The sequence below is a fragment of the Sinohyriopsis cumingii genome, chromosome 15 (assembly GCF_028554795.1).
Source record: "Sinohyriopsis cumingii isolate HCF-2022 chromosome 15, ASM2855479v2, whole genome shotgun sequence".
NCBI classification, from domain to species: Eukaryota; Metazoa; Mollusca; class Bivalvia; order Unionida; family Unionidae; genus Sinohyriopsis; species Sinohyriopsis cumingii.
In genome coordinates, this window is record NC_142975.1 from 114,848,163 (window position 1) to 114,874,657 (window position 26,495).

At 37.2% G+C, this 26,495-nt stretch overlaps 1 protein-coding gene across 2 annotated transcripts in view; it reads left to right on the plus strand.

The window, feature by feature from the left end:
* Positions 1-26,495, plus strand: part of LOC149782530 (fatty acid synthase-like) — a 207,642-nt gene that overhangs the window by 142,094 nt on the left and 39,053 nt on the right. For both annotated transcript variants that reach the window (XM_089933967.1, XM_089933968.1), the window contains exons 26-27: positions 2,898-3,112; positions 7,960-8,166. In XM_089933967.1, coding sequence (XP_089790093.1) covers positions 2,898-3,112; positions 7,960-8,166 — 422 coding nt within the window. The remainder of the gene's footprint in view (positions 1-2,897; positions 3,113-7,959; positions 8,167-26,495) is intronic.

Consider the following 26,495-nt stretch of genomic DNA (forward strand, 5'->3'; position numbering starts at 1 on the left):
TTAAACTATCGAATGTATGCTTACACTTATAATGTCAATGATTCAGGCTATCCACTTTGATCGTACCATATGTGAAAACTGTTAAAAGAAATAAGTAAACGTAACTTACCTCTTTCTCTGCAAAGAACCAGATTGTGAAAATCCTTGACTCTTCCCTAACCACACGTCGATGTCCTCTGTTTTGTACTGGACATTAAAATCAGTACTGATGTGGACATCACTAGATGTTGATATTGGTTTCTTTTTGTTAACAATGTCTACACTCTTGCCATCACAGAAATATGTAAGAGCAAACATGTTGCAGGAGAATATTAAATAACTTCCTTCCTAAACAGTGTGGTCCTTGCTAAGTGAACATGGCCCGCATGCAAATTTCTGTCTGTTGGGTTTTAAAGTGCTATTCTACATGTACACTGTAGGTCAGCATGCAGCATCTGTTGAGTTCATTTGAGGCACCAAAAAGAGTGAATTTTATTAGTAAACATTTTGTTGTACGCATGTGGACTTGTATCAGTGATTACAATATAAATGTTAGTCATACATGTAGTATAAAATAATACTTTTATTATTTCATACTAATGTATGACTGACAGTTAAACTGGAAGCAATGATATGAGCCCCTGTGGTTTTACACTCCTTTGTACATATTTACTCATGTATTTTAAATATCAAATAAATGGTATTTTTATTATCAGAGGTTTCATAAAAAACCAGCTGTAAATGAATTCCTATCATTGATAAGTTGATTAATATAGACGTAGTTAATTTTGATGTTTTTACAGTAGCTTGTGCTGAGCCATGCCCCACAGGACACTCTAATGGTTCTAACAAGCTGAATCTTCCACCATGTACTCTAATAACCTGGGTCACAGACAAGTTAACAGAAATGTCAGTGATTTGTCTCGTGATTATTTCAGTAGCAAACTTCTTTTATAAACTTTTAAATGACACGATCAGAACATTTAAAAGTCTGCAGATAAGCAAAATTTTCCATTGCCAAGAATATGCACGTGCAAAAGAGTGTGAAACGACTACACAATCAAACATGACAGGATTAGGTTTTTCTTATGGATTTATAAAATTTTATGTACAGTCCATATTTTTTAATGGCAATGATAATTTTGTTTTAGCAATAGTGAATCCACTGACAGCTAACAGAGAAGCTGGATTTGCATTTCCATACAATAAAGTCACTGAAAAAAGACTAATGGAACACATCATTGCCTGTAATAAGCCAAATTACACAATTTAGTCAGTATAAGAGTTTGATGACTTGTGTGTGAAAGTTAGGCATTGAAGAAAACGACGTAGTATATGTAGTTCTCCAAATCTTCTGGAAAATGACTTGAGAGTTTATTAAGCCAAAAGGACTGCACATCAGTGTTTATATTTTCCAGATATGTGGCTATGTATTTGTTTTACAATTTTATAGTGGAGTTTGAGAAATTTGATAAATTCTGAATCAAGAAATTGCATCATATTCTATTTTATATAGCATTCATTTTGGGATCATATGTCTATTTTATATAGCATTCATTTTGGGATCATGTCTATTTTATATAGCATCATTTTGGGGCAAAAAGTTTGTTTGCTTTTTATATTTGTAAACTGCATAATTTTGGGAGAGAATTTATTTTACGAATTACTAAATTAAACATCAACCATGAACAGTTATGCAAGGTATAAGCTCTTTTCTTTGACAGCTGTTAAAGATTAATGGGTAGTCTGGTTATACGAGACCTTAATGCTGAATTGTTTCTTTTTATGAACAGTGAAATGAACCTTAATATGTTCAAATACAAGGAGACTCCTGGGTCAAAATAAGACTAAAAGCCACTGTAAGAAAATAAAGTGACAGATGTTTAAAAGAAAAAAAAAAACCCACAAAGCAACAGCAGGTGCAAAATAGAAATGACGTCTACTTGACAGTCAGGATGCTCGACATTCAATATTTACACAAAATATACAAGTCCAAATTGCTCATGTGATAACTCACATGAAAAAATCCAACTTTGAAAAAATTTGAAATAAGTGTTTAATCAGAATCCGAAGTCCAAGTTTCTCACATAAGAAATTAGAACTCTGCCTTATTTTCAAACATGGTTGTATGTAATGGAAAAGAATGTTTTTTAAGTTCTACTTTCCCATGTGAAAATTTAGATTCTCACATGAGCAGGCTTGTAGTTGCTGCCATTAAAAAAAGACTACTTAGCATTATGAGTATTAACAGTTTATATAATTTTTGGACTTTGAATAAAACCTAGGGTTTTATGAGTAATTGTAATATGTTGATAGGTTAGAAACAAATCATAATCAAGCTAAGTAGACTACTTTGTCATTTGCATAAAACAGTTTGCCATTTTCATCAAACACAAAGTCCTGCTTTGAAAAGGGCACAATATTTGCACTTATGAAATGTTGATTCTTGACTGTGAAACATAAGTAACAGAGGACAGAGACAACATACCACTCTGCATGGGACATGGTACTTTAAATAAACGACTAGGCATCAGTCTCATAAATGAAATGGGGAATGGGTAGGGTGTAAATCGAAGGCCAGATGTAAGAGCAGAGTGTACAGAGTTGGGGTGAATGGGTGCCAAAGATGTCTTTTGCTGCATAGCTTGAACATTGCACATTTACAAGTGAAAACTTCAGTGTCAAGTAGGGGTACTAAGCAGAGGAGACGTAATTCCTTCAAATTTCTTGTCTACTTGATTGTGGTGACAACAAAATGTATTGCCAAAATGTAGTTTAGATTGTGTGACATCAGAATTTAAAGTTAAACCCACTTTACCACATTGGTATGGATGGACTTGCATAAAAAATACAGTACTGTGAAAGTGACGGCAGGTAATACATAGAACATGCATGTTTAATACATGTTGTTTTTCTAGATATATCCTCTGCAATGGGATGTGTGGCCAGCAATGGACAGCTGATTCAGTGCACACCACCTCCAGCCCAAGAACTTTTCCAGATGGGGGTCTTTATGAGAAACACCTCACTGAAGATGGTCCAACCTTTGGAGGCCTTCACTGCTCTGGCTGAAAAGACCACAGAAGACCTTCAGACTCTTCTTTATAACATGCTTGGTGAAGCCATTGGGAAGGTATGCTGTTCATTGGTCACCATTTGTTTTACTAGCATGAATATAGCAGGGCCATATTATATTAGACTTGTCTGTCCATTCTGATTTGAGCTGTAAGCTTCATTGAAGCTGATCATCTTCCTGAGTAATGTGTACACAACAGGGACCAGAAAATAGGCTTCGGCATAAGAAGGGGTGTAAGTTCACAAGAAATCCTCTGAAAAATTAAGGAAGAAAAGAGAAAGGATAGAGTTGGGTTGGGTGGGTAACTACTCGCTTTATAATTGTGATGCGGCTAATTATCAGTAAATAACTTTATTGTAATGAAGTTGTTCACTTTTTTATGCTTTGCCTTTATTTTGAAGGAAACCAATCCAGATATTTTTAATGAAAACAGAATGCCAAGAGGTTTTAATGCACATTATGTGTATAATAACATATATTGTGCATTACATCACTACTTTTGCATATGTGGATACATTCTAGTGATATTCCTGATTCAAAACTAGTACCAGGTTCTTTTTGTTTTTGTCAAAAATAGTGAAGAGATTTAATTTGAGAAACAGCAGAGTTGAAACCTGTGTTTGGTTTTGAATGCACTAAGTAAAATATTGTGCTACGGATGATTTGGCATACTCAAATTAGAATGCCCCAAAAATTGGTAGTTTTCCCTATAACGACCTAAAAATTATAAACAGTCATCAGTTGAGCATGTGTCTTCGAGTATTTAACCGTTGTTTATATATTTTGAAAAGCAAACTTTTGGAAAAAACTTGTCCTGAATTTTATAAAATTGAAATATCCATAAAGATAGATCAGGAACATTAACTAAATTAGAGAAGCAGAATAAACAGAACATGAAATAGACTGTGTCAAGATTTCATCCAACAATATACAAAAGCAGTAAATCCTTAGAACTTTCAAAATGTGAAAATGTCAGACACTTAAAACCAGGAATCTGGAAATTGTACTGGTATTTGATGGACTTTTTGCTTCTTCTGAAGTTTAAATGATGACCTGATATTTGAGAAAATGAATATAAAAACATTCAAAGGAGGTATAACAAGTGGTAACAAAAAAAGGAAAATGTATGCTTTACAAATAATTTACTGGTAAATTGTTCCATGATTGGTTCTGGATTTGCTTGCTTGAGTTTTAGTGTTATGCCATGGTTCACTAATTTTCTTTCAAACCATTTATTCATAAAAAAATTGATTTTTTTCCATTCACTTCACCCAGAAATCTACCATTTATAAAGATTGTTTTAAAGATTAATTGTTAATTGATAACAAGGTGACTTGCTACTTGAAAATGCAAGCACTTCATTCAGTCTAGAGGTAATGTGTCATTTGGTCACTCCTTAATTATACAATTGTTGGATAATGACAATAAAACTTGGTTATTGTTGCTATTTTAATCATAATTTGGGCTGCACATATTTTGTTATAAGTATAATATGAGCCTCCACAGCACTGCAGTCTATATCAGGCATCATTTGATTGCAGAGAGCAGTCACATTAATATTATAAGACTGTCTCCTACATATCTGTTAAGGGGAGTAACTCTTGAAGCTGCTAATGATGATCATATTCTGTCTCCTGACATGCTGGATTTACCTGTCCCAATAGAATCTGCCGTATCCCATGTCTTGCCTTAAATTGGAATCATTATCTATAGCTTATGGTGCTTTAGCTACTTTGAGGAATTTTCTAAGATAAGAACAGGGTGTTCATATGCTGTGTGAACCATGTGTAAATTGCATCAGCTTCCCAAACATTTGTGATCAGTGCACATTTACATTTATTAAGACCATTGCTAGAATCAGTAAATTGCAAGTACAAACAAAATAGATTTGATGTCACATAATGCACTGACAGATACGGGTCTGTGTTGTGTGTTCTGATTACCCTTAAAAAAACGGATGGACCCATATCTGCTGGTGCATCATGCGATGCCAGGTATAGGTCTGTGCAGTTACAATAGTACTCGACTTGCAATCAAGTATAGATGGTAATATAATTCCTGAAATTTCTTTTCATCCTTCAGCTATTATTGAATTGAGAATTTTAAGTTCAGTACAAAGTTTTTGATCTCCCTTCTCCATTATGTACTTGCCTATGAGGCAAAGCTATTTGTGCACTGAGTATCCCATTCACTTGGTTCTATTTCTGACTATAATCATATCTGCCAATGATTTTTGAGTATCCCATTCACTTGGTTCTGTTTCTGACTATAATCGTATCTGCCAATGATTTTTGAGTATCCCATTCACTTGGTTCTGTTTCTGACTATAATTATATCTGCCAATGATTTTTGAGTATCCCATTCACTTGGTTCTGTTTCTGACTATAATTATATCTGCCAATGATTTTTGAGTATCCCATTCACTTGGTTCTGTTTCTGACTATAATCGTATCTGCCAATGATTTTTGAGTATCCCATTCACTTGGTTCTATTTCTGACTATAATCGTATCTGCCAATGATTTTTGAGTATCCCATTCACTTGGTTCTGTTTCTGACTATAATTATATCTGCCAATGATTTTTGAGTATCCCATTCACTTGGTTCTGTTTCTGACTATAATTATATCTGCCAATGATTTTTGAGTATCCCATTCACTTGGTTCTGTTTCTGACTATAATTATATCTGCCAATGATTTTTGAGTATCCCATTCACTTGGTTCTGTTTCTGACTATAATTATATCTGCCAATGATTTTTGAGTATCCCATTCACTTGGTTCTGTTTCTGACTATAATTATATCTGCCAATGATTTTTGAGTATTCCATTCACTTGGGTCTGTTTCTGACTATAATTATATCTGCCAATGATTTTTGAGTATCCCATTCACTTGGTTCTGTTTCTGACTATAATCGTATCTGCCAATGATTTTTGAGTATCCCATTCACTTGGTTCTATTTCTGACTATAATCGTATCTGCCAATGATTTTTGAGTATCCCATTCACTTGGTTCTGTTTCTGACTATAATTATATCTGCCAATGATTTTTGAGTATCCCATTCACTTGGTTCTGTTTCTGACTATAATTATATCTGCCAATGATTTTTGAGTATCCCATTCACTTGGTTCTGTTTCTGACTATAATTATATCTGCCAATGATTTTTGAGTATCCCATTCACTTGGTTCTGTTTCTGACTATAATTATATCTGCCAATGATTTTTGAGTATCCCATTCACTTGGTTCTGTTTCTGACTATAATTATATCTGCCAATGATTTTTGAGTATCCCATTCACTTGGGTCTGTTTCTGACTATAATTATATCTGCCAATGATTTTTGAGTATTCCATTCACTTGGGTCTGTTTCTGACTATAATTATATCTGCCAATGATTTTTGAGTATCCCATTCACTTGGTTCTGTTTCTGACTATAATCGTATCTGCCAATGATTTTTGAGTATCCCATTCACTTGGTTCTGTTTCTGACTATAATCGTATCTGCCAATGATTTTTGAGTATCCCATTCACTTGGTTCTGTTTCTGATTATAATCATATCTGCCGATGATTTTTATGATAATCTATTGATGAATGTTATGTACTAAAATGACGTTGCTTGATATATTTTTAATCTGTATTCAATTGGTCTGAGTTGACCTGATGCGTAAATGTGATATTTAGCTCTGACGTGTCAGATTGGCAAGAATATTTTAACTTTTTTCTTCTACCATCTTTACTTAATTTTATACAAAAGATGTAATTAGTCAAAAGATGTAATCAGTCAAAAGATGTAATTAGTCAAAAGATGTAATCCGTTAAAATATGTAATTAGTCAAAAGATGTAATCAATCAAAAGATGTAATTAGTCAAAAGATGTAATCAGTCAAAAGATGTAATCAGTCAAAAGATGTAATTAGTCAAAAGATGTAATTAGTCAGTTATAACAAACCAAGTAAAACAAGATAAAAAGATGGCTGATATTTAAATAGATTCTCGCAAGTTCTTGGGGACATCGACATGAAGGTTAGATGACTCAGGTCTATGATGATCACATTTAAATCAAATTAAAGGACAGAAGTGAAACCCGAATATTTTGTTTGATGCAACTTCTTTAAATGGTATTTAGTTTTCCATTTTACCATCAGTAGGCATTTACCAACATTATTCATTGATCAGTATGCGTTATTTATTGAAAAACTATATTTTAAAAATGGAAATCAAGCAGAAAATATAATTTCTTCTTAACATTTTCAAATTTCATGACATCAGTTCCAAATATGTATGAACAAAGATCCATTTTTAATTTTAAAATGAAAGATATATTAATCTTCATTTGCCATTTTCACATGAGGTTTTGTTCCTGTTCTGACAGCAGATAGGGGCCTTTTCATGATTGATTTTTAATGGAACTTTTAAGCATGTCATTAGTTCTATCATGCTGAGGGATATGGGAGCAAAGTATGTTTATCATGGTGATCAAAAGCAGTCAACATTTACTGGCCTGGGCTAGTATCAAACTTCAGATCCTTAAATTAAGAGTCGATGCTCGACCAACGGAGTTACCATGTTTCGTTTGCCATTCCTTCAACAAAACATGATCCACACTTGTCTAATTGCACTGTAAGCAGGTTCACAATGAGTTATCTGGGAAGGAAATAAAATGGACTGGTGGAATTGGCAATATTTGCAAAAAGAAATATTGTCACTAGGCTCAAAATTAAATTTTGCAAATATAAGGATCAAGTCAAAAGTGGTCAATAAAAATTATTAAAATGATCTTGGTTCTTTTGAATTCAGAAGAAGTGTTTGCAAATGATGTTTAGTATTAACAAGAGGGTTAAAGAAGTACTTGACAGTGTGATTAAATTTATTCTCTTTGTACATATTTACTCTTTTATTATCATGCAGTTGTCCACTGAGGGTTTTCCAGAAACTAGGGGCTTGCTGTATAGCATGGAAGACAAGGCTAATTTTATCCAGCCAATCAGGTTGGAGTGTCTGATAGATCTGCTTGGGGAGCCGGGACTATGTTTCAGTGAATGTACAGAAGAATTTATGGAGGCAGATGCCATGGCACTGGAAAGACTGCAAATACTGTCTGCTCCTAAACCAACTGTAAGTTCTGATTGTGTGTGCCTTAATGCCATCAAGTTATATTTGTTGTTGAGCTCGTGTTAAAGGCAAAATTAGATGCAGTAAATTTATTTTTAGATGGCAGCATCATCATTATAATCCAAAGTGTTCTTAAGGTTTGCTTAAGAAGTAGAAGTCGTTTTTTCAATAGTGAATGCAGTAGTGGTGACTACATCAACATTAAAATTCTCTATTAACCATTTACCTTGCTTAAAGGAGACCAGAAACCAATGGAAATATAGAATAATAATAAAAGTACTATAGCAGAAAACCTTATTCTGAAGTATCATCTGCGACTGTAATGCCAATATTTAAATATTGGCCTATCTTCTAGGAGCTGAATTTCCGTGACCTCGTATGCAAAATTTCCGCGCCTATTCGGTTACTTTCGGGATGTGACGTCATAGTAGCGACTCCAGCAACCCAAGTGAGAGTTGCCAGAGTAAAAGACAATACCGTTTTGCGTTGCTTATGGGTGTAATAGAACACTAAGAAAAGCCTGTGAACATATTTTTTTTTCTTTTCCGAAAGATAAAGGCATCATGAAAGAATGGGTACATTATTACAAACGAGTCGATTTCAAAGCAACACCATACAGCACTATGTGCTCGTTACATTTCTCAAAGGAATGTTACAAGAGGGATCATGAAAAAATAGCAGCTCAAAGATACGCAAATGCTAGGCCTAGACTAAAAGTTGGCGCTGTTCCAGACATACCTTTGAACATTTTAAATCCTGGGAAAAGAGTTAAACGTGTGAGTTACGAAAATGGGCAGAAGGACGAGTAAGTGACCACAAAATGCAACAATCAATCCACATAGCTTTTATCTAAAACAGCAGTGCTGAAAACAAATCTGATAGCCCGACACCCTGGGCCCCTTCTGGTTTTAGTTCCGGCCCATCCTGTATCCAAAGTGAGGTGCCCGTCAGGCTTGTCGAAACAAAAAGTGTTTGCCTGAGGAAACTTTGATCGCGCTGGTGAAATGAGTAAATGTATTTTCAAGATGTTGACATACATGCCTTAACACGGCACAATCTAAATCAAATCACCTCTGTCGTAGGTGAAATTTAGATTTGATTTTAATCAAATCGAAGCTTTGCTAAAATTAAGATTCTAAACCTGTCGTGTTTCAAGAAAACACAATTTTCAGTAATCTTATAAAAATTAAATTTAAAAAAATGCATTGTATACATGTAGTATGCATAAACGGTAATCTGTATTAATTGGAACTGATATAAAACTATTCCTTGGGCAGTTTAAAAAGGAGCGATTAAAAAAAAAGTCAAAGTTTCACATTAACTGTTTGACAATAGAACGGGGGAGGGACTATTGACCCCCCCCCCTTGCCCCAATGTGCGACCGCCCATTTGACGTGCCTTTTCTCGCTGTGATACGCCTTATTATTCCCCCATGACAAGCCCCTTTTGCATACTCTGGTCAGTTCTGGCTAAATTGCAAAATAGCTAAAGTTTTGATTTAAGTACGCAAACAATAAAGCCTGTGTGACTAATGAACAGAATCCTTATCCTTACATTGATCTTGTGAAAAGGACTGCCCTTCAGACATACTTCCAAGAAACCATGTTCGACAGTGTGTGTATGTATAAGCACCAGCAATTGATTACCAAATAAACGATGCCTATTTTGTTGTTACTTACGATGCCATGGACTTCATTTTAACAGTTCAAATCTGCAGTCACAAGTTACCGTACATCTGGCAACTGTTTTTCTCAAGTTTTATGCCCCACCTTATTTTCTTAGGTTTAAGTCTTAATGCATGTAACACTGTTTGCTGATTAAAATATTTATTCAGAATTAGTTCTTCAGGGCCACATATACTGCATGGTATATTTTGTTTTATTCCTTGTAATTTAATCATGGTAATTAAACTTTTCATATACGGTAGAGGAATGTCAGGTGTTAACTGGCCGAGTTTCTTTGGCGGAAATGGAGATGCGATTTTGTTTGCAGAGAAAATTTCAACGTGATCATTCATTTAAGCTAATTGGTGACAATTTTATTCTTTTAATTATTTTTGTTTTACTATAGTACTGTTGTAGTTGTTCAAAAAATCTGAAATTTACTTGAATAATGTTTAATCTTCACGTTCTATTTACTGAAGAAGAAAAAAAGAAGAAAAAAACTGTTGTATGATATTAATTATTTCGTCCAGTGCCGGGTTTAGACGTGTGTGCGTGTGATTTGAATTTTTAACGTAGCTTTAACAATTTTTCAGTCATATCGCTACGATGTCAGCAGTGTGGCAGTTTAGACTGTGGATTGCATACGTTATATTTAAAAATGGTTTGGGGTTGGGTTTTTTCTTCTGACAAATGAAAATTGACAGACATAATGTAATAATCGGGACTTCGCTGCGCAAAATTGAGAGATATTACGAGATCGGGATGTAGATGAGGAAATACCCCCAAAATCGGGAGGTTTTTCTCCTGGCTTGAGAGTTGACAGGTATGAACTGTCCGGGCTTGTGGAATTTCATTCAGGACTTTAGTTTATTTAAGTCACCAGCCTGGGGCCTGTGCCTAACAAATTTATTTTAGTACTTATCAGTACAGTACATAAACTATTATATCAGACTGCAGATTCAACTTTTGAATGTGCAACCCAAATGTGGTCTCCTGTCTGCCTCGCTCGCCAATGTTTATGTTTGTATTCGAGGACTCGCTAGTATAGCGTCACGGTACCACGTGATCTGTCGTCTCATTAAAACTCGGAAAAACTCGGCAATTTACGGAATCGTGGTATCTTCCACGCAATATAATCACTACCCGCTTACGATATTTCATTTATAAACATTGCAGTCGAATTAAAATCTGTAGAGAATTACATACGTAAAAGGAAAATTTTGATTTCTAGTCTCCTTTAAGCACTTTCAGACATCTCTACTGCTTTCAAGTGTAGGTGCTTTTCGATACCTTGATCCAATTTGCATACAGATGCCTTGATCCAATTTGCATACAGATACCTTGATCCAATTTGCATACAGATGCATTTGGATACCTGTATAATATCTGCATAAAAGTTTTGATGCAGGCAGTGGCCATTTTGAGATGTTTTTTGTGGTGACACTTTCAGGAAAAAACTGTTAGAAAGTACAGGCATTGAAGTAAATGAACTTTGTTATCTCATGTGGTTGCTATTTAAATTGTAATCTCTATTTAAGGTAACCAAGTCATATTCTCTGCTATAATATATGGAGGCTGTGAATTTCATTCAGCACTTTCTCAAGTTTGTATGATGAGAATTATGACTGAAGGCTTCAGTAAGTCCTGTAAAGGACCCAGTATTGATGTAGGCAACATAATTTTCATAATCTTATGTTACAGACTAGATTTAGAGGTTGATAAAAGTCAGCTAAGATGGGTCACACAGCTTCACTGATTTAATAGTGAATGAATTCTCTCAAGATTTTACAGCATATAAAAATTTCTTCCATAAAAAGTAATAACACAATGATAAAGATCAGATTTTACTCTTAAACCTATCTACAGATACCAAATATGTACAAAAAGTTAAAATTTATGTTGAACTCTTACAGGCTTACCTATTCACATAGAATAATTTAGAATAATTTTTATAGCACACTGCATTTGGCACATGTATATCAGCATCCTACACGGTTACAGATGCTATGAGCGATTCATGGATTCACGCCGCAAACCAAAATTTCACGAATTCTCCAATCCTCAATTATTTTAAATCTTTAATAAAATAACCGAATTCCCGTTAATCGCTAGTCGTGATATTCGCAGTTGCCGAAATGGTCCGGTACTGCTGGTCACAATATTAGTAGATCTACAGCCGATTAGTACAGTTGGCTCAGTAGCAAGCATTTTAGCCTATTTTAATCTATATGTGTAAGAGTAGTTTTACAAATGCTTTTGAGAGAAACTGGGGCCTAACTGGAATTTTGCTCTGCACATGCGTCACAACACTGATTTGAGTTACCATTCAGCATCACATGTAAGATCTTGAAAATGTCTTCACCACCAAGGAAAAAGAAATGTATTACTCAAAAAGTGAAGTTTAATTTGGAATATATAAAAAATTGGCTGTACATTCTGCCATTAAACATTGATATTCATCATGCTTTTTGCACTCAGTGTGCCATCGCAGAGACGATGTGAGGAAGAATGTCGGTTGCAAATAACATGTAGAAGTTGGGAAAATTAAGAATTTGCAGATTTCAGCTCTGGAATATTTTAAACCATTGGCGGAAGACCTGCAGGTGACCAATGCTGAAACATTATTTGTGAATTTTCTTGTCGAACACAATCTACCTTTATCAGCTGGAGACCATGCTAAACATTTGTTCTGACAAATGTTCCCGGACTCGAAAATCGCTTCCAAATTTTCCTGTGGAAGAACCAAAAATGCTGCAGCTCCTGTGCATTCCTCACAGCAACAGTGACAGCGAAAGAGTATTTTCTTTAGTGAGGAAAAATAAGAGAGACTTTAGAGCCTCCTTAGCTGCAGAAAATTAGTCAGCAATTTTAGTCACCAAGATCAGCCAGCAGGCAAGAAGTCGGAACTGTTTCGAAAACAAATTTACGATAACAGTTGAGGAGGTTCAAGTCTGCCACAGTATCATGTCTTGATAAATAAATATTTTTGCATATATGTAGTGTTTTAGTTTTATTTTGCGAACTTGATATAGTGTAGTATTGACAGTCAGAGTGGATGGAGTTATTGTCATGGTATTTTTCACGAATTACTGTCCAAATTCACGACTTTTTATCCTTTTTTTCACTAATTGTGAGCCTGGAAGGTTGGCAGCTTTGCAGATGCCATGCAACTATCCTGTTGAAATGCACGAAATGCGAGCATGTATGGTTACCATTATAGTCACACTTTTAATTGGGTGTCATACATATCCAGTCGGGATGGGCCGGTTCCGACAAATCGGCTGGTCACGCCGAGCCCTAGGAAGTCTTTATTTACTCTCTCACCTTCTTTATCTTTCTCCTTGTATCTCTCTTGATACCACCATTGGCCCTATATTCTATTCCTTTATCTTTCCCTTTCCCAAGTCGTAGAAGACTTCCTAGAAGGTGGTGGCTTAACGGGTCAATCGGGGGTAATTTTACCGACCTTAGAAATTGGCGACTTCATGGTCAATCAAAGATAATTTTATCAACTGAGTATGGCATCTGTGTATCCCTGGCACTTGAAAAGTGTCCCATTGCTGGGCTCCTTGGTGGGTGGGGAGCACGGGTGCTGAATTTTAATTAAGCCAACATGGAAAACTAAAAAAAAAAAATCAAAATAAAAGATCGAAACCCTTATCAGAGTCTGACAACGAACCATGCAGTGTGGAGTCATTTCCACGCTTCTTGGTCATACAGTCCAAAGATGCCACAAAACCGCTTGCAGCACTTTCTCCATTTGTCATCGAAAAGACTATCACAGGATTGATTGGCACACCTACAAGTGTTAAAAAGTTGAAATCGGGTTGTCTTCTTTTTGAGTGTGAGCGATGAGGTCAATCAGACAATATCAGGAAAATGAAAATGTTCTTTGATATCCCAGTGACATCATTCGCTCACACCACACTGAATACATCCAAAGGCATGATTCGCTGTCGTGACTTGGCTGGAGTCAGCGACGCTGATATCATTGAAGGAATGAAAGGTGAAGGTGTCACTGCAGTCTGACGAATACGTATTAAACGTAACAACAATCTGCAGGACACCAACACCATTGTACTCACCTTCAACAGGCCAACTGTACCCAAAGTGGTAAAAGTTGGCTTTTTGCAAGTAAAGGTAGAGATTTTCATTCCAAACCCCCTTCGGAGTTATAAGTGTCAAAAATACAGCCATCACGAAGACCGCTGCTCCAAAAGCCAAATATGTGGCCGATGCGGAGACAATGTTCATCAGGAATCCGATTGTAGAGCAACTCCGCATTGCGTCAACTGTGGAAAAGAGCACCACGCAAATTCTAAGGATTGCGATACCTGGAAACAGGAGAAGGAAATTCAGAGGGTAAAATACACAAATAATATTCCCTATCCAGAAGCCAGAAAACTTGTACAGGCGAAAACAGCCCATCCTGGCCCATCCTTCTCCACTGTAGTGAAGAGCAATCCTAAAACAATGAAGGACGCTCAAACACAAACAGAAGCACCCGATTCAACACCAAATTCCAACACGCCCTATTACCAAGCACAGAAAAACACGGCATCTACTCAGACTACATTTAATAATACCCAACCACCGAAATCACCAAAAAGTAAAAAATCTCAAGGAAACAGACAACAAAAGGGGTCAGATAACCCCATCCAACTGTATAACAAGTTTGGAGACATTGAGAGCATGGATGCAGAAGAGTCTGCTCTATGCGCTCAAGGTAGCTCCAGACCTAACACCAAAAAATTCACCCCCGTACTTCCTCCAGAGAAATAACCAGATTGCCTCCGTGAAAGGTCTAACTAGGTCCAGAATCTCCAGAATAAACTTATAATGAAGAACACCATCATACAATGGAACTGTAGAGGACTTAAAGCCAACTATCACGATATTCTTCTGCTTATAAACGAACATGATCCTGCAGTACTATGTCTTCAGGAGACATTTTTGAAAGATACAGAGAACATCACACTCAAAAACTACTCCCTGTTTAACAACCTACTCACAGAATGTTGACAGGGCCTCAGGAGGAGTCTCTGTTATTGTGAACAACAGAGCCCCTCATAGCTTCATCCATTTAAACACCAATTTACAAGCCATTGCTGTAAGCGTCACTCTACATCGAGTGATTACATTTTGCTCTATTTACTTACCACCAAACACTAACCTAGTACCAAACGAACTCGACAATCTTGTTCAACAGCTTCCCGCACCCTTTGTTTTACTCGGGGATTTTATGCCCATAACATTTTATGGGGTCAAATCATATAAGTGACAGAGGTCACAAAGTTGAAGACTTTATTTCTAGACACGATCTGTGTCTATATAACACCAAAACACCGACATATTTACACCCAGGCACGGGTACATACACATGCATCGATTGGACAAGTTGTTCTCCTTTGCTGCTTTTGGACTATGAATGGAAGGTCGCTGATGACCTTCACAGCAGCGATCACTTCCCAATCTCCCTTGTCAATCTTAACTCTACAATTGATGAAGTAATTCCACAATGGAATTTAAAGAAGGCCAACTGGGCCAAGTTTGAAACACTCTGTAAAACTAGGCTGAATGAGGATACAGTTTTTAATGTTAACGACCCCACTCAGCATTTTACATCTATTTTAACCGACATTGCAGAAGAATCTATCCCCAAGTCCTCAACAAACTGTAAAAGAACCCTAAAACCTTGGTTCACTAAGGAATGTAAGGAAGCCATACGATAACGCCGAGAAGCCTTGAAAAAATTTAGCAATCATCCGACGCCCGAGAATTTAAGTAAATATGGTATTCTCCGGGCCAAAGCTCGCCGCACAATCAAAGAAAGTAAACGAGCATCATGGAAGAAATATGTTTCCTCTTTAAACTCGTTCCTCAATTAAGAAAGTTTGGGACACGATCCGCAAAATAAACGGAAAGAGAAAACACAATTCTTTCCGACATCTGAAACTGAACAGTAACAATTTTAGCTCAAAACGTGACATAGCAAATGTTCTTGCTGATACATTCTCTAAAAATTCCTCCTCATCTAATTATTCCGAAGCCTTCTAGAAATTGAAAACTCAAAAAGAAAAGTCACGTTTAAAATTCACATCCATCAACTCGGAAAATTACAACCAACTCTTTTCACTATCAGAACTTATGGAGTCTTTAGACAAGGCCCATGATACTTCTGCTGGGCCTGACAAAATACATTACCAGTTTTTAAAACATCTTCCAGAATCATCTTTAACATCTCTTTTGAAACTCTTCAATGATTTATGGATTACTGGTAATCTACCTAAGATATGGAAAGAAGCGACAGTAATACCAGTTCCCAAACCCGGTAAAGATAGCGAAGATCCTACCAACTATCGACCTATTGCACTCACAAGCTGCATGTGCAAAACAATGGAACGAATGATCAATTCTCGGCTTGTATGGTACCAGAAAACTAACAATTTAATGTCTCCTTTCCAAAGTGGCTTTCATTATGGACGGAGCACCATGCAACGATCATCTGGTTAGACTAGAAACATTCATTCACGATGCATTTATCAAGAAAGAACATTTAGTAGTGGTTTTCTTTGATTTAGAAAAGGCCTATGACACAACATGGAAGTACGGGATACTAAAAGACCTGCACGATCTAGGTCTAAAAGGCCGTCTGCCCTCTTTTATATCCAACTTCCTCTCAGACAGAGAATTCAAGGTACGAGTGGGCTCTACTCTCTCAGATTTGCACGAGCAAGAGATGGGTGTGCCCCAGGGCAGTATTTTATCTGTGACTCTTTTCAATATCAAAATTAATAACATCACCAAGTGTTTGACTCCTGGTGTGGATTGCTCACTATATGTTGATGATTTTCTCATATGTTATCAGTCAAAGCACATGCATACAATTGAAAGACAACTATGGCAAAATATCAACAAGATTCAAAATTGGGCTAGTACGAACGGCTTCAAATTCTCGAAATCAAAAACGGTATGCATGCATTTCTGTCAATTACGACGACACCACGATGAACCTAAACTCACGCTGGATGGAACACCTATTCCAGTTGTTGAGGAAACAAAATTTTTGGGTATTATCTTTGACAGAAAACTGACTTTTATTCCACACCTAAAAAACTTGAAAGCCAAATGCTTAAAAGCACTTGACATACTCGAAGTAGTAGCGCACTCTGACTGACTGGGGAGCTGATAGAATTTATATAGAATGTTTATTCGCTCCAAACTAGACTATGGTTGCGTTGTGTATGGTTCAGCCCGAAAGTCATATCTTAAAATGCTTGATCCAATTCATCATCAAGGAATAAGACTGGCTCTGGGAGCATTTAAAACATCCCCGTGTGAAAACCTTCTAGCTGAAGCGAACGAACCACTGTTATTGCATCATAGAGAAATGCTTTCCGCACAGTATGCTCTCAAATTAAAATCAAACCCTCTGAATCCTGCTTTTTCGGCTGTTTTTCAACCCAAATACAAATCTTTATACGAAAATAAACCAAATGCCATACCTTCCTTTGGCATTAGAATATCATCCAGCCTTGACAGTACAAAAATAGATCTCTCTAGAATTCAGAAAACATCCATCTCCGAAACTCCACCCTGGCTACTTAAACAACCAAAAGTACTTTTTATGCTACATGATGGAAAAAAATCGGAGACAAGTCCTTCTGTCTTCCACAACTCTTACCATGATCTCATCACCGAATTTAAAAACTACACAAGAATTTATACCGACGGCACAAAGGATGAGGGAAAGGCTGCTGCAGCCTTCGTTTGTGGAAATCGCACAACACAAGTTTGCTTACCAAATGGAACATCAGTTTTTTCAGCTGAAATCAGAGCAATAGACCTTGCTCTGCAACATATAGCAAGCAAACGTATTTTAAACAGTATCATCTTCTCTGACTCACTATCAGTACTTCAGTCACTACACAATAGAAAACTGGAGAATCCATTATTGAAAAACATACTCGTCAAAAATACCGAGATGAGTGTCTCCCATGATATAATATACTGTTGGTTACCTAGCCATATTGGTATTAAAGGTAACGAAAAAGCTGATCGCGCTGCTAAAATGGCCCTTACTGTAGAACCATCTGATTTTAAAATACCGTATACTGATTTTAAACCTAGTATCAGAAAGTCCTTACGTCAGAAGTGGCAGGCATCATGGAATGATGCTGTAAATAACAAACTTCATGCAATCAAGCCAACTTTAGGAGAATGGACTCCTTCCTACAGAACCATTCGTAGGGAGGAGATAGTCATTGCAAGAATCCGAATTGGTCATACTTATATCACCCACACCCACATACTAAAAGGTGAAGACCCACCAGAGTGCGTTTCTTGCAATGAACCATTCACTGTCAAGCACTTTATGATAGAGTGCTTTGACCTGCAACCTATGCGCGATCATTATTACATTGTGCATGACATGAAAGAACTTTTTGATACTATAAACATCACTCGTATTATAGAGTTCCTGAAAGCCGTAAATATTTACTCTAAACTCTGATTTTTATGCTATCACCTTGTGCAGTTTTATGCAATATATAGACTGTCCCATTTTAATACCTTTTCATCTTTTTTCATTAACATGGAACATTTACATCTCCCATTGATCGGGAAGCTTTATTTTGCACCATTACCATCTTACCGTTTTTAATTTCAACCATTTGTTCTTTTATATCGCTGATCGATATAGGACCTTTTATAATTTTTAAAAAAAGACTATACAAATAACTTTTTGTTTGGCGCTAAATAGCCTAACAGTGCTGATGTGCCATTAAAAAACAAATCAATCAATCAATCAACATATCCAGTCACTGTCGTGTAACATTCTCTTGGTAGCAGAGTGATGTGAATATTAGAGAAAAAAATCTGACATGAAGGGTGGGTGATTTTTGGATCGACAATACAAATGTTGCATTTAGCTGTGGGAAACAAATTCTGACCTGACACAAAATGCCAAGTGATTTCTTGATTAGCAGTACAAGTGGATGACATACATGAATGAAAATTATCCTGCTCCTTCAATCCTGGAAAGGACCGCTCTGGTGGCCTAGAGGTTAGAGCGTCTGCCTCGGATGCGGGAGGTCGTGGGTTCGATCCCCAGCTGAGTCATACCAAAGACTTACAAAAATGGTACTAACAGCTGCCTCGCTTGGCGCTCAGCATTAAGAGGTTAGTGTTAGGACTGGTCGGCCCGGTGTCAGGATAATGTGACTGGGTGGGACATCATGCTACATGTCTGCGGCATGATGTCCCAGTGCTAGACATCACTATAAACTGCCACATTGCAGACATCATAGCGATATGACTGAAAAATTGTTAAAGCTACGTTAAAAATCCAAATCACATCACAACACATCAATCCTGGAAAGTACGTGTTCAGTGGAAAGTGGTTGTTTGACTACAGTTGGATCAGAAAAGTAAGGGGCAGTAGGAACTGTACATGTTGTCATAAGAATGATCTTGGGAAAATCAGTGAAAGTACACTGAAAAAAGTGTGAAGCACAAAACAGTTGTAAAATGTTCAGAGATGTATTCTCTGTCAAACAAAATCCATGCAGAAATGGTAAGCTGAGAAATGGCTGAGTGTAAAATGGAAACAAAAAATAAAGTAGCAAGTTTAAGTGACTGACATTGTATAAATACAACCCCAACTCCTCCAGCAGCCAGGCATAGTATAAAGTACCTCTTCCAGTGGCATACAAGGTATTGATGGCCTGAAATCTGAAATTTTATGGACATTACAAAAGTTGTGACACATAACTCTTATAAATGCAATGAAAGATCAGTAAGCTTTTCAGGCTTATGTTCTCAGATTGATATTTATGTGATGATAAAAAAAACTTACGTGTTTTCAGCATTGTTGAACACTTTACAACTCTAGTGAAAAAGAAATTAAGAGTTACTTGGTTGTATTGGTTGATGAGATTTTGAACAAACAGAACCCAAGTAGATGGTTTTCATGTAAGGAGACTGTAAAGACTTGGTACTTGGTTCCCATTTTCAGGGCCACTCCTTGGTACTTTGGTTCCCATTTTCAGGGCCAAGACTTGGTACTTTGGTTCCCAATTTCAGGGTCAAGACTTGGTACTTTGGTCCCCATTTTCAGCCCATGCAACCACAGAGGAAGTGGTTGAACATTTTAGAATGAATCACAGATTTGAAAACTTAAAGAAACCCAGACGTTATGAATATCTGTGGATGGCACAAATGTGACTTGGACATTCTTTGATCTTCAGAGCAAGAAAATTCGAGACGGTTATGTTGTCTCTTTAATTAACATTGGGTTGTGTGGGCTGCATGTTGTCCATAGCACATTCAGGATGGGAGTGTTGGCTGCATGTTGTCCATAGCACATTCAGGATGTGAGTGTGGGCTGCATGTTGTCCATAGCACATTCAGGATGGGAGTGTGGGCTGCATGTTGTCCATAGCACATTCAGGATGGGAGTGTTGGCTGCATGTTGTCCATAGCACATTCAGGATGGGAGTGTTGGCTGCATGTTGTCCATAGCACATTCAGGATGGGAGTGTTGGCTGCATGTTGTCCATAGCACATTCAGGATGGGAGTGTGGGCTGCATGTTGTCCATAGCACATTCAGGATGGGAGTGTGGGCTGCATGTTGTCCATAGCACATTCAGGATGGGAGTGTGGGCTGCATGTTGTCCATAGCACATTCAGGATGGGAGTGTTGGCTGCATGTTGTCCATAGCACATTCAGGATGGGAGTGTTGGCTGCATGTTGTCCATAGCACATTCAAGATGGGAGTGTTGGCTGCATGTTGTCCATATCACATTCAGGATGGGAGTGTGGGCTGCATGTTGTCCATATCACATTCAGGATGGGAGTGTTGACTGCATGTTGTCCATAACACATTCAGGATGTGAGTGTGGGCTGCATATTGTCCATAGCACATTCAGGATGGGAGTGTGGGCTGCATGTTGTCCATAGCACATTCAGGATGGGAGTGTTGGCTGCATGTTGTCCATAGCACATTCAGGATGGGAGTGTGGGCTGCATGTTGTCCATAGCACATTCAGGATGGGAGTGTGGGCCGCATGTTGTCCATAGCACATTCAGGATGGGAGTGTGGGCTGCATGTTGTCCATAGCACATTCAGGATGGGAGTGTTGGCTGCATGTTGTCCATAGCACATTCAGGATGGGAGTGTTGGCTGCATGTTGTCCATAGCACATTCAAGATGGGAGTGTTGGCTGCATGTTGTCCATATCACATTCAGGATGGGAGTGTGGGCTGCATGTTGTCCATATCACATTCAGGATGGGAGTGTTGACTGCATGTTGTCCATAACACATTCAGGATGTGAGTGTGGGCTGCATATTGTCCATAGCACATTCAGGATGGGAGTGTGGGCTGCATGTTGTCCATAGCACATTCAGGATGGGAGTGTGGACTGCATGTTGTCCATAGCACATTCAGGATGGGAGTGTTGGCTGCATGTTGTCCATAGCACATTCAGGATGGGAGTGTGGGCTGCATGTTGTCCATAGCACATTCAGGATGGGAGTGTGGGCTGCATGTTGTCCATAGCACATTCAGGATGGGAGTGTTGACTGCATGTTGTCCATAGCACATTCAGGGCTGCATGTTGGCATGTTTCATCTCTGTTGTCAACCTAGTACTATTCTTTTCAAAGATAGACTGCCAGAAAAAAGGGCCACAGAAAGTCACCAACTCCATTATCATGCCAATGAAAATTGTTTCATATCGATGGATGGAAAATGTGCCTGTGTGTAATTGAGAATTTTTAATTTGAGAACTTATTAGCGCATATGAAGAAAGTTGAGACCAAGGAAATTGACAAACCAGCAAATAAGACATAGGTTATATCTGTAGCAGTTAAAATAAAAACAAAAAGTGGAATTGTTAAGATGCAATTCTATTCATTTGCAAATATTCCTTTATAATTTCCAGACAGACTGAACAATGGTACCATTTCTGTTTATAGACTTGATTTATATATTGGGTCACTATGAAGGGTATTAAAACAAAATGTACTTGCCACTGCAATAGAAACAATATTAATCAGCAGTATTGAACCCATCATACCCTAAGGGACCCCACAAGATGATGCATAGGTCACATGACACGGTACTCAAGTCCATAGTGATGTTTTTTCTCATGGTCAAGCCTCTGTAGAGAGTGGTTTTTCTGTAAACAAAGAAGTAGAAGATGAGAACTTAAATGAACACAGTCTTCATTGCACAGAGAATGATTTGTGACTATATACATGATGTTAGGGGTCTTGTGAGCATTTCTGGTGTTACCAAAGAGGTCATTGCAAGTGTATCTCAGGCAAGAAGTAGATATTAAACCTTTTTGGCCCACGAAAGAGAAAAGAAAAATAGCAACACGCATAAAAGAAAAAAGGAGCAATTATTACAGGAAATTTAAGAACTAGAGAGACAGTGCAAACAAGTCAAGGTAGATATTGAAACTCAAAATAACTCTGCTGTTGACAATGCTCTGAATACAAAATAAATGCAAAAAAGGAGAAATGTTACATCATTCATTCCAAACCACTTTGGCAAAAAGCAAAGGAATAATTGGTCTTGTCTATGAAGCTAACCATGAAAAAGGGAAAGTCTTGATGAACTGAGAAATCTGTGCAGTGCGATATTGAGTTAGGAGGGTGGACAAATTTTGTCAATATATTTCTTTCATTGGTTTTGACAGTTGATGCCTACAAAGTAAATGTTGTATATAAAGTGAATTAGAAAGACTGAACTGGTATATGTAATAATACATGTGCAGTGTCAAAAACACAACAATACATTGGTAAAAGTCGAGATTGACTGGTTTAATTGGGCCTTAAAAATGAGTGCTGAGTTCCTTAAACAAAAATCATTAAATTTCAGTATAAAAATTTCTGTATGAACCATGTATTGATGTTGGGATGTCCATTATAGAGCAGAGACAATAGACGTAGTAAATTTGTGTTTTGGTTAAATTTCTTTCATTGAATATTTTCATATCAGTTTGTTTCTGTTATGAATTCATTATGCAGTACTTACTTTGACCTCTAATGAAAGTAGACTTACTGCAGTTCTTTGATCATAGACTCAAGTCACGCATGGCCTACTTGTTTGAGGTTGGAAATCTAATATTAACTAAGCTAAATAGAGCATTATCAGCCAATCATCAGCTACATTAACATCATCTTTTGCGGCTGAGCTGTTTATGTTTACAAGATTCTAACATTTTGTCTTGAATTGTTGCTTGGACTTAACCTAAATTGTACTGCTAATTGGAACAAGCTATTTAAAAAAGATGGAGGGCTGTTAAACATGTTGGTATTTGTAATGACTTTCAAAATGGGGTATCAGCTGATATTATTATAAGAATGACCCGATTTGTCTAAAGGCATCCATGCAGTTATTTAGATATTTTTAAAAATTTAAAATGAAACCCTAAAGAAATGATACCCAAAAAAAGAAGTAAATTCAGAATACATGCTAATATTAAATTTTTTCATGTTCCAAAACTTTTATTTTGTTGCACATTGGTAACTTCTTTTATGTAGTTTGAAGAAAAATATATTCAATAGCAGTAACACATTACTTGTTACTACTGTATTTCTAAATACCATATCTCCAGTCCAAGTTAAATACTCCAGTTAGTAATTGGAAGTTCAGAATTTAAAAGAACATGATACCACTCTGATTCCTTTGTCGTAGTCAACATCTGGAATACCTTCCATTTTATGTGGAGTTTGTATAAGTTATATGTGTGCCAAGATTGCACATAACAATTTGCCCGTATAATTTAAAACATGTTTTTAGCCAATCACGTAGCTTTTGGTGTCAATTGAGTGTCCCCCCCCCCCCATTCTTGCATTAATTGTTTAAGTGTTTTTTGTGTTTTTGAAATGGTCAGCATGCAGTGCTTTTGTTAAATATTAATTCTTTACACTGAGTAAGTAATTTTGATGCTTGTTAATATTAATTGCATTAAACCATGGTTTTTGATGCCTTCAATAAATATCAGCCATTTTTAGCTGGTTTTTGTAGACCACCTTTTTGGGAAAACCACCATTAGATAAACTTGGCATTGAATAAAATGACCATAAGGTCATATCATGTGGTTGCTGTTTAACATGTATGTTAATAAATGACCATGATGTCACATCATGTGGTGGGCCCCGAGTGGCCTGAGTGGTCTAAAGCTCTCTCTGTTATGGATCACTGCCATCTCACCTCTGTCTGCGTGGGTTCGAGTATTGGACTCGGCCAATGTTGGTATGTGAGGAAGCTTGCCAGTAGCTTCTCGTGGGTCGGTGGTTCTTTCCAGGGTTTTCCCGGGTTCTTCCTCCACCAGTAATACTGGCTGCCATGTATAGCCTATCGTGTGCTGAAAAATGGCGTTAAACCCCACAACAACAACATCATGTGGTTGCTATTTAACAAGTAATTTACTAAATCACCATGATGTCACATCATGTGGTTGGCTATTTAACAAGTGTGTTATTAAATGACCATGATGTCACATAATGTGGTTGCTATTTAACAAGTATGTTTATAAATGACCATGATGTCACATCATGTGGTTGCTATTTAACAAGTATGTTAATAAGTGACCATGATGTCACATCATGTGGTTGCTATTTAACAAGTATGTTTCTGTTGTTTAAAGTAACTGGGTTGGATTCTCCCTTATCCAAAATTGAGGCCACAAATATCATTCAGTAATTTCTTGAGTTCGGATGATTAACATTATCACTATGAAGGCTTCAACAAGTCAGATATAGGCTCTAATGTTGTTGTAGGCAACAATGATTTTGACAATTTATAAAATTTTGGGTGATTCATTGATACAGATGCAGAAAATGAACTGGTCAATTTAGAGGTTGAGAAAGGTTGAGTACGGTTGGTCACACAGCTGTAATGAATTAACAGGGAAGGAGTTCTTTGAGTATTTTAAATATCAGACTTTCTTTTGTGGAAAATAATTATGTTATATAAAGATCAAACTGTACTCTTTCACATGTCAATGCATAACAAAGGAGTACAGAAAGTAAAATGGTTGAAATTTATGTTGGTCTTACCATATACACTGATTTCGCAGGCAGGCCTGTTTGGATTGAATCAATTAAATAACATTTGTTTGGTTTATAAAACTCTTCACTTTTTGACTTGGCAAACATTTTGACAAAATACACTTGGCATGTGTAACCTACAGTCCATGACAGGTTGAATCTACTTATTTACATCATAACGTGTAGCTTTAAAACTTGCTTATCCAGCCCATTCCCTGGAGGAAATTGCACATGCAGGGTTAACCCATTATTACTAACCAATCTTCAGGTAAGTATTACCTACACTTACTATCTGGTTATCTTGGTTTTATTGGAGTAATTTGTTTTCTTCCTGAGATCAACATGCCAGACGGTTTTGCTAAATCAGGGCAATATATTGTGGGATACATAAACTCTCAGCCTATCTTGGGCTGGGAATAGAAAGATTATCTCCAGTAATGAGCGACTTTCAGGATCATAATCTCATTAGGTTCTTCTATTGCTTCTGCAGTCTCATATAGTTCAGGAGCTTGCATCTCAGTTTTCCCAGGGTCAAGAGTTCACCACGGGGTTGTTTTGTCCTTTCTTCTTTGCTCCACCTGATGGTGTCTCCAGCTGTCAGGCCCTGTTTGGGCCTTTAAGCCTCACTCCTTGAACTTGTGTTCCAGCTGGATATATAGGCTAGAAAATCTTTTGATTAAGGTTTGAAAACTTGTGATGATTACCTCTCTTTTATGCTGTCTCTTTTAGTCTCTTGAAGAAGGAATCAGTTTCCAGTAGCATTTTAGTGTTTGCTGGAGACATGTGCATTCCTTGGCCATGGTAATCTCTTTAGATCTCATCTACCTTGGCAGGGATTACATCTTGGAGAAATTCTTCTGTTGTCTCAGAATTTGAATGACCAGCAATGCTGGTCACTGGTTGCAACTCCAAGCCCATTAAAAATACCCAGGAAGCATGCACACACTGGCTGATTGTAAGAATCTCCGCAACTGTTCATGAAATGGGGTCTATATCAACAGACATACAGGCAGCTTCAGTGCAGATTAACCTCTCTGTCTCTGACTGAGTGGTCCCCATAGATCAGCAGGATGTGTACCCTCATCTTTCTCATCTTTCTGCTTTGCTGGAAATACCTCCAGTGTTGTCTAAGACAACAGGTATTTCAGTTTCAGGCTCTTCTGTTCTGCTTCATCTCCACATCAAAACCTTTACCATTGTGATGGGGGGAATAGCAGACCATTTGAGGGATTCCCATCCTCCTATATTTTAATGACTGGTTAATGCATAACATTCTCATTTATATTTTTATGAGGGACCTATCCCACTATTGTCTTATGATGGCTTATCCGAGAACCAATTTTCATCACTACCTGAGTTGGTGGCTAGAATGGGATCAGTGACTGGCTCTAGTACCAATTCACAGCCTTGAACCTGACTTATTTCTGTACACAGATGTATCCAATTCAGGATGGCTTGTTCACCTGGAGCTTGAGGGGGACTTTGGTCTTGGGAAGAAGTAATCCTTCTAACCCAGGGTAGGGGAAGTCTGCCTCTTAAGGCATCATTGCATTATACTCCTCTTGTACAACACATGCATAGTAGTGTATTTCATGTGTTGGC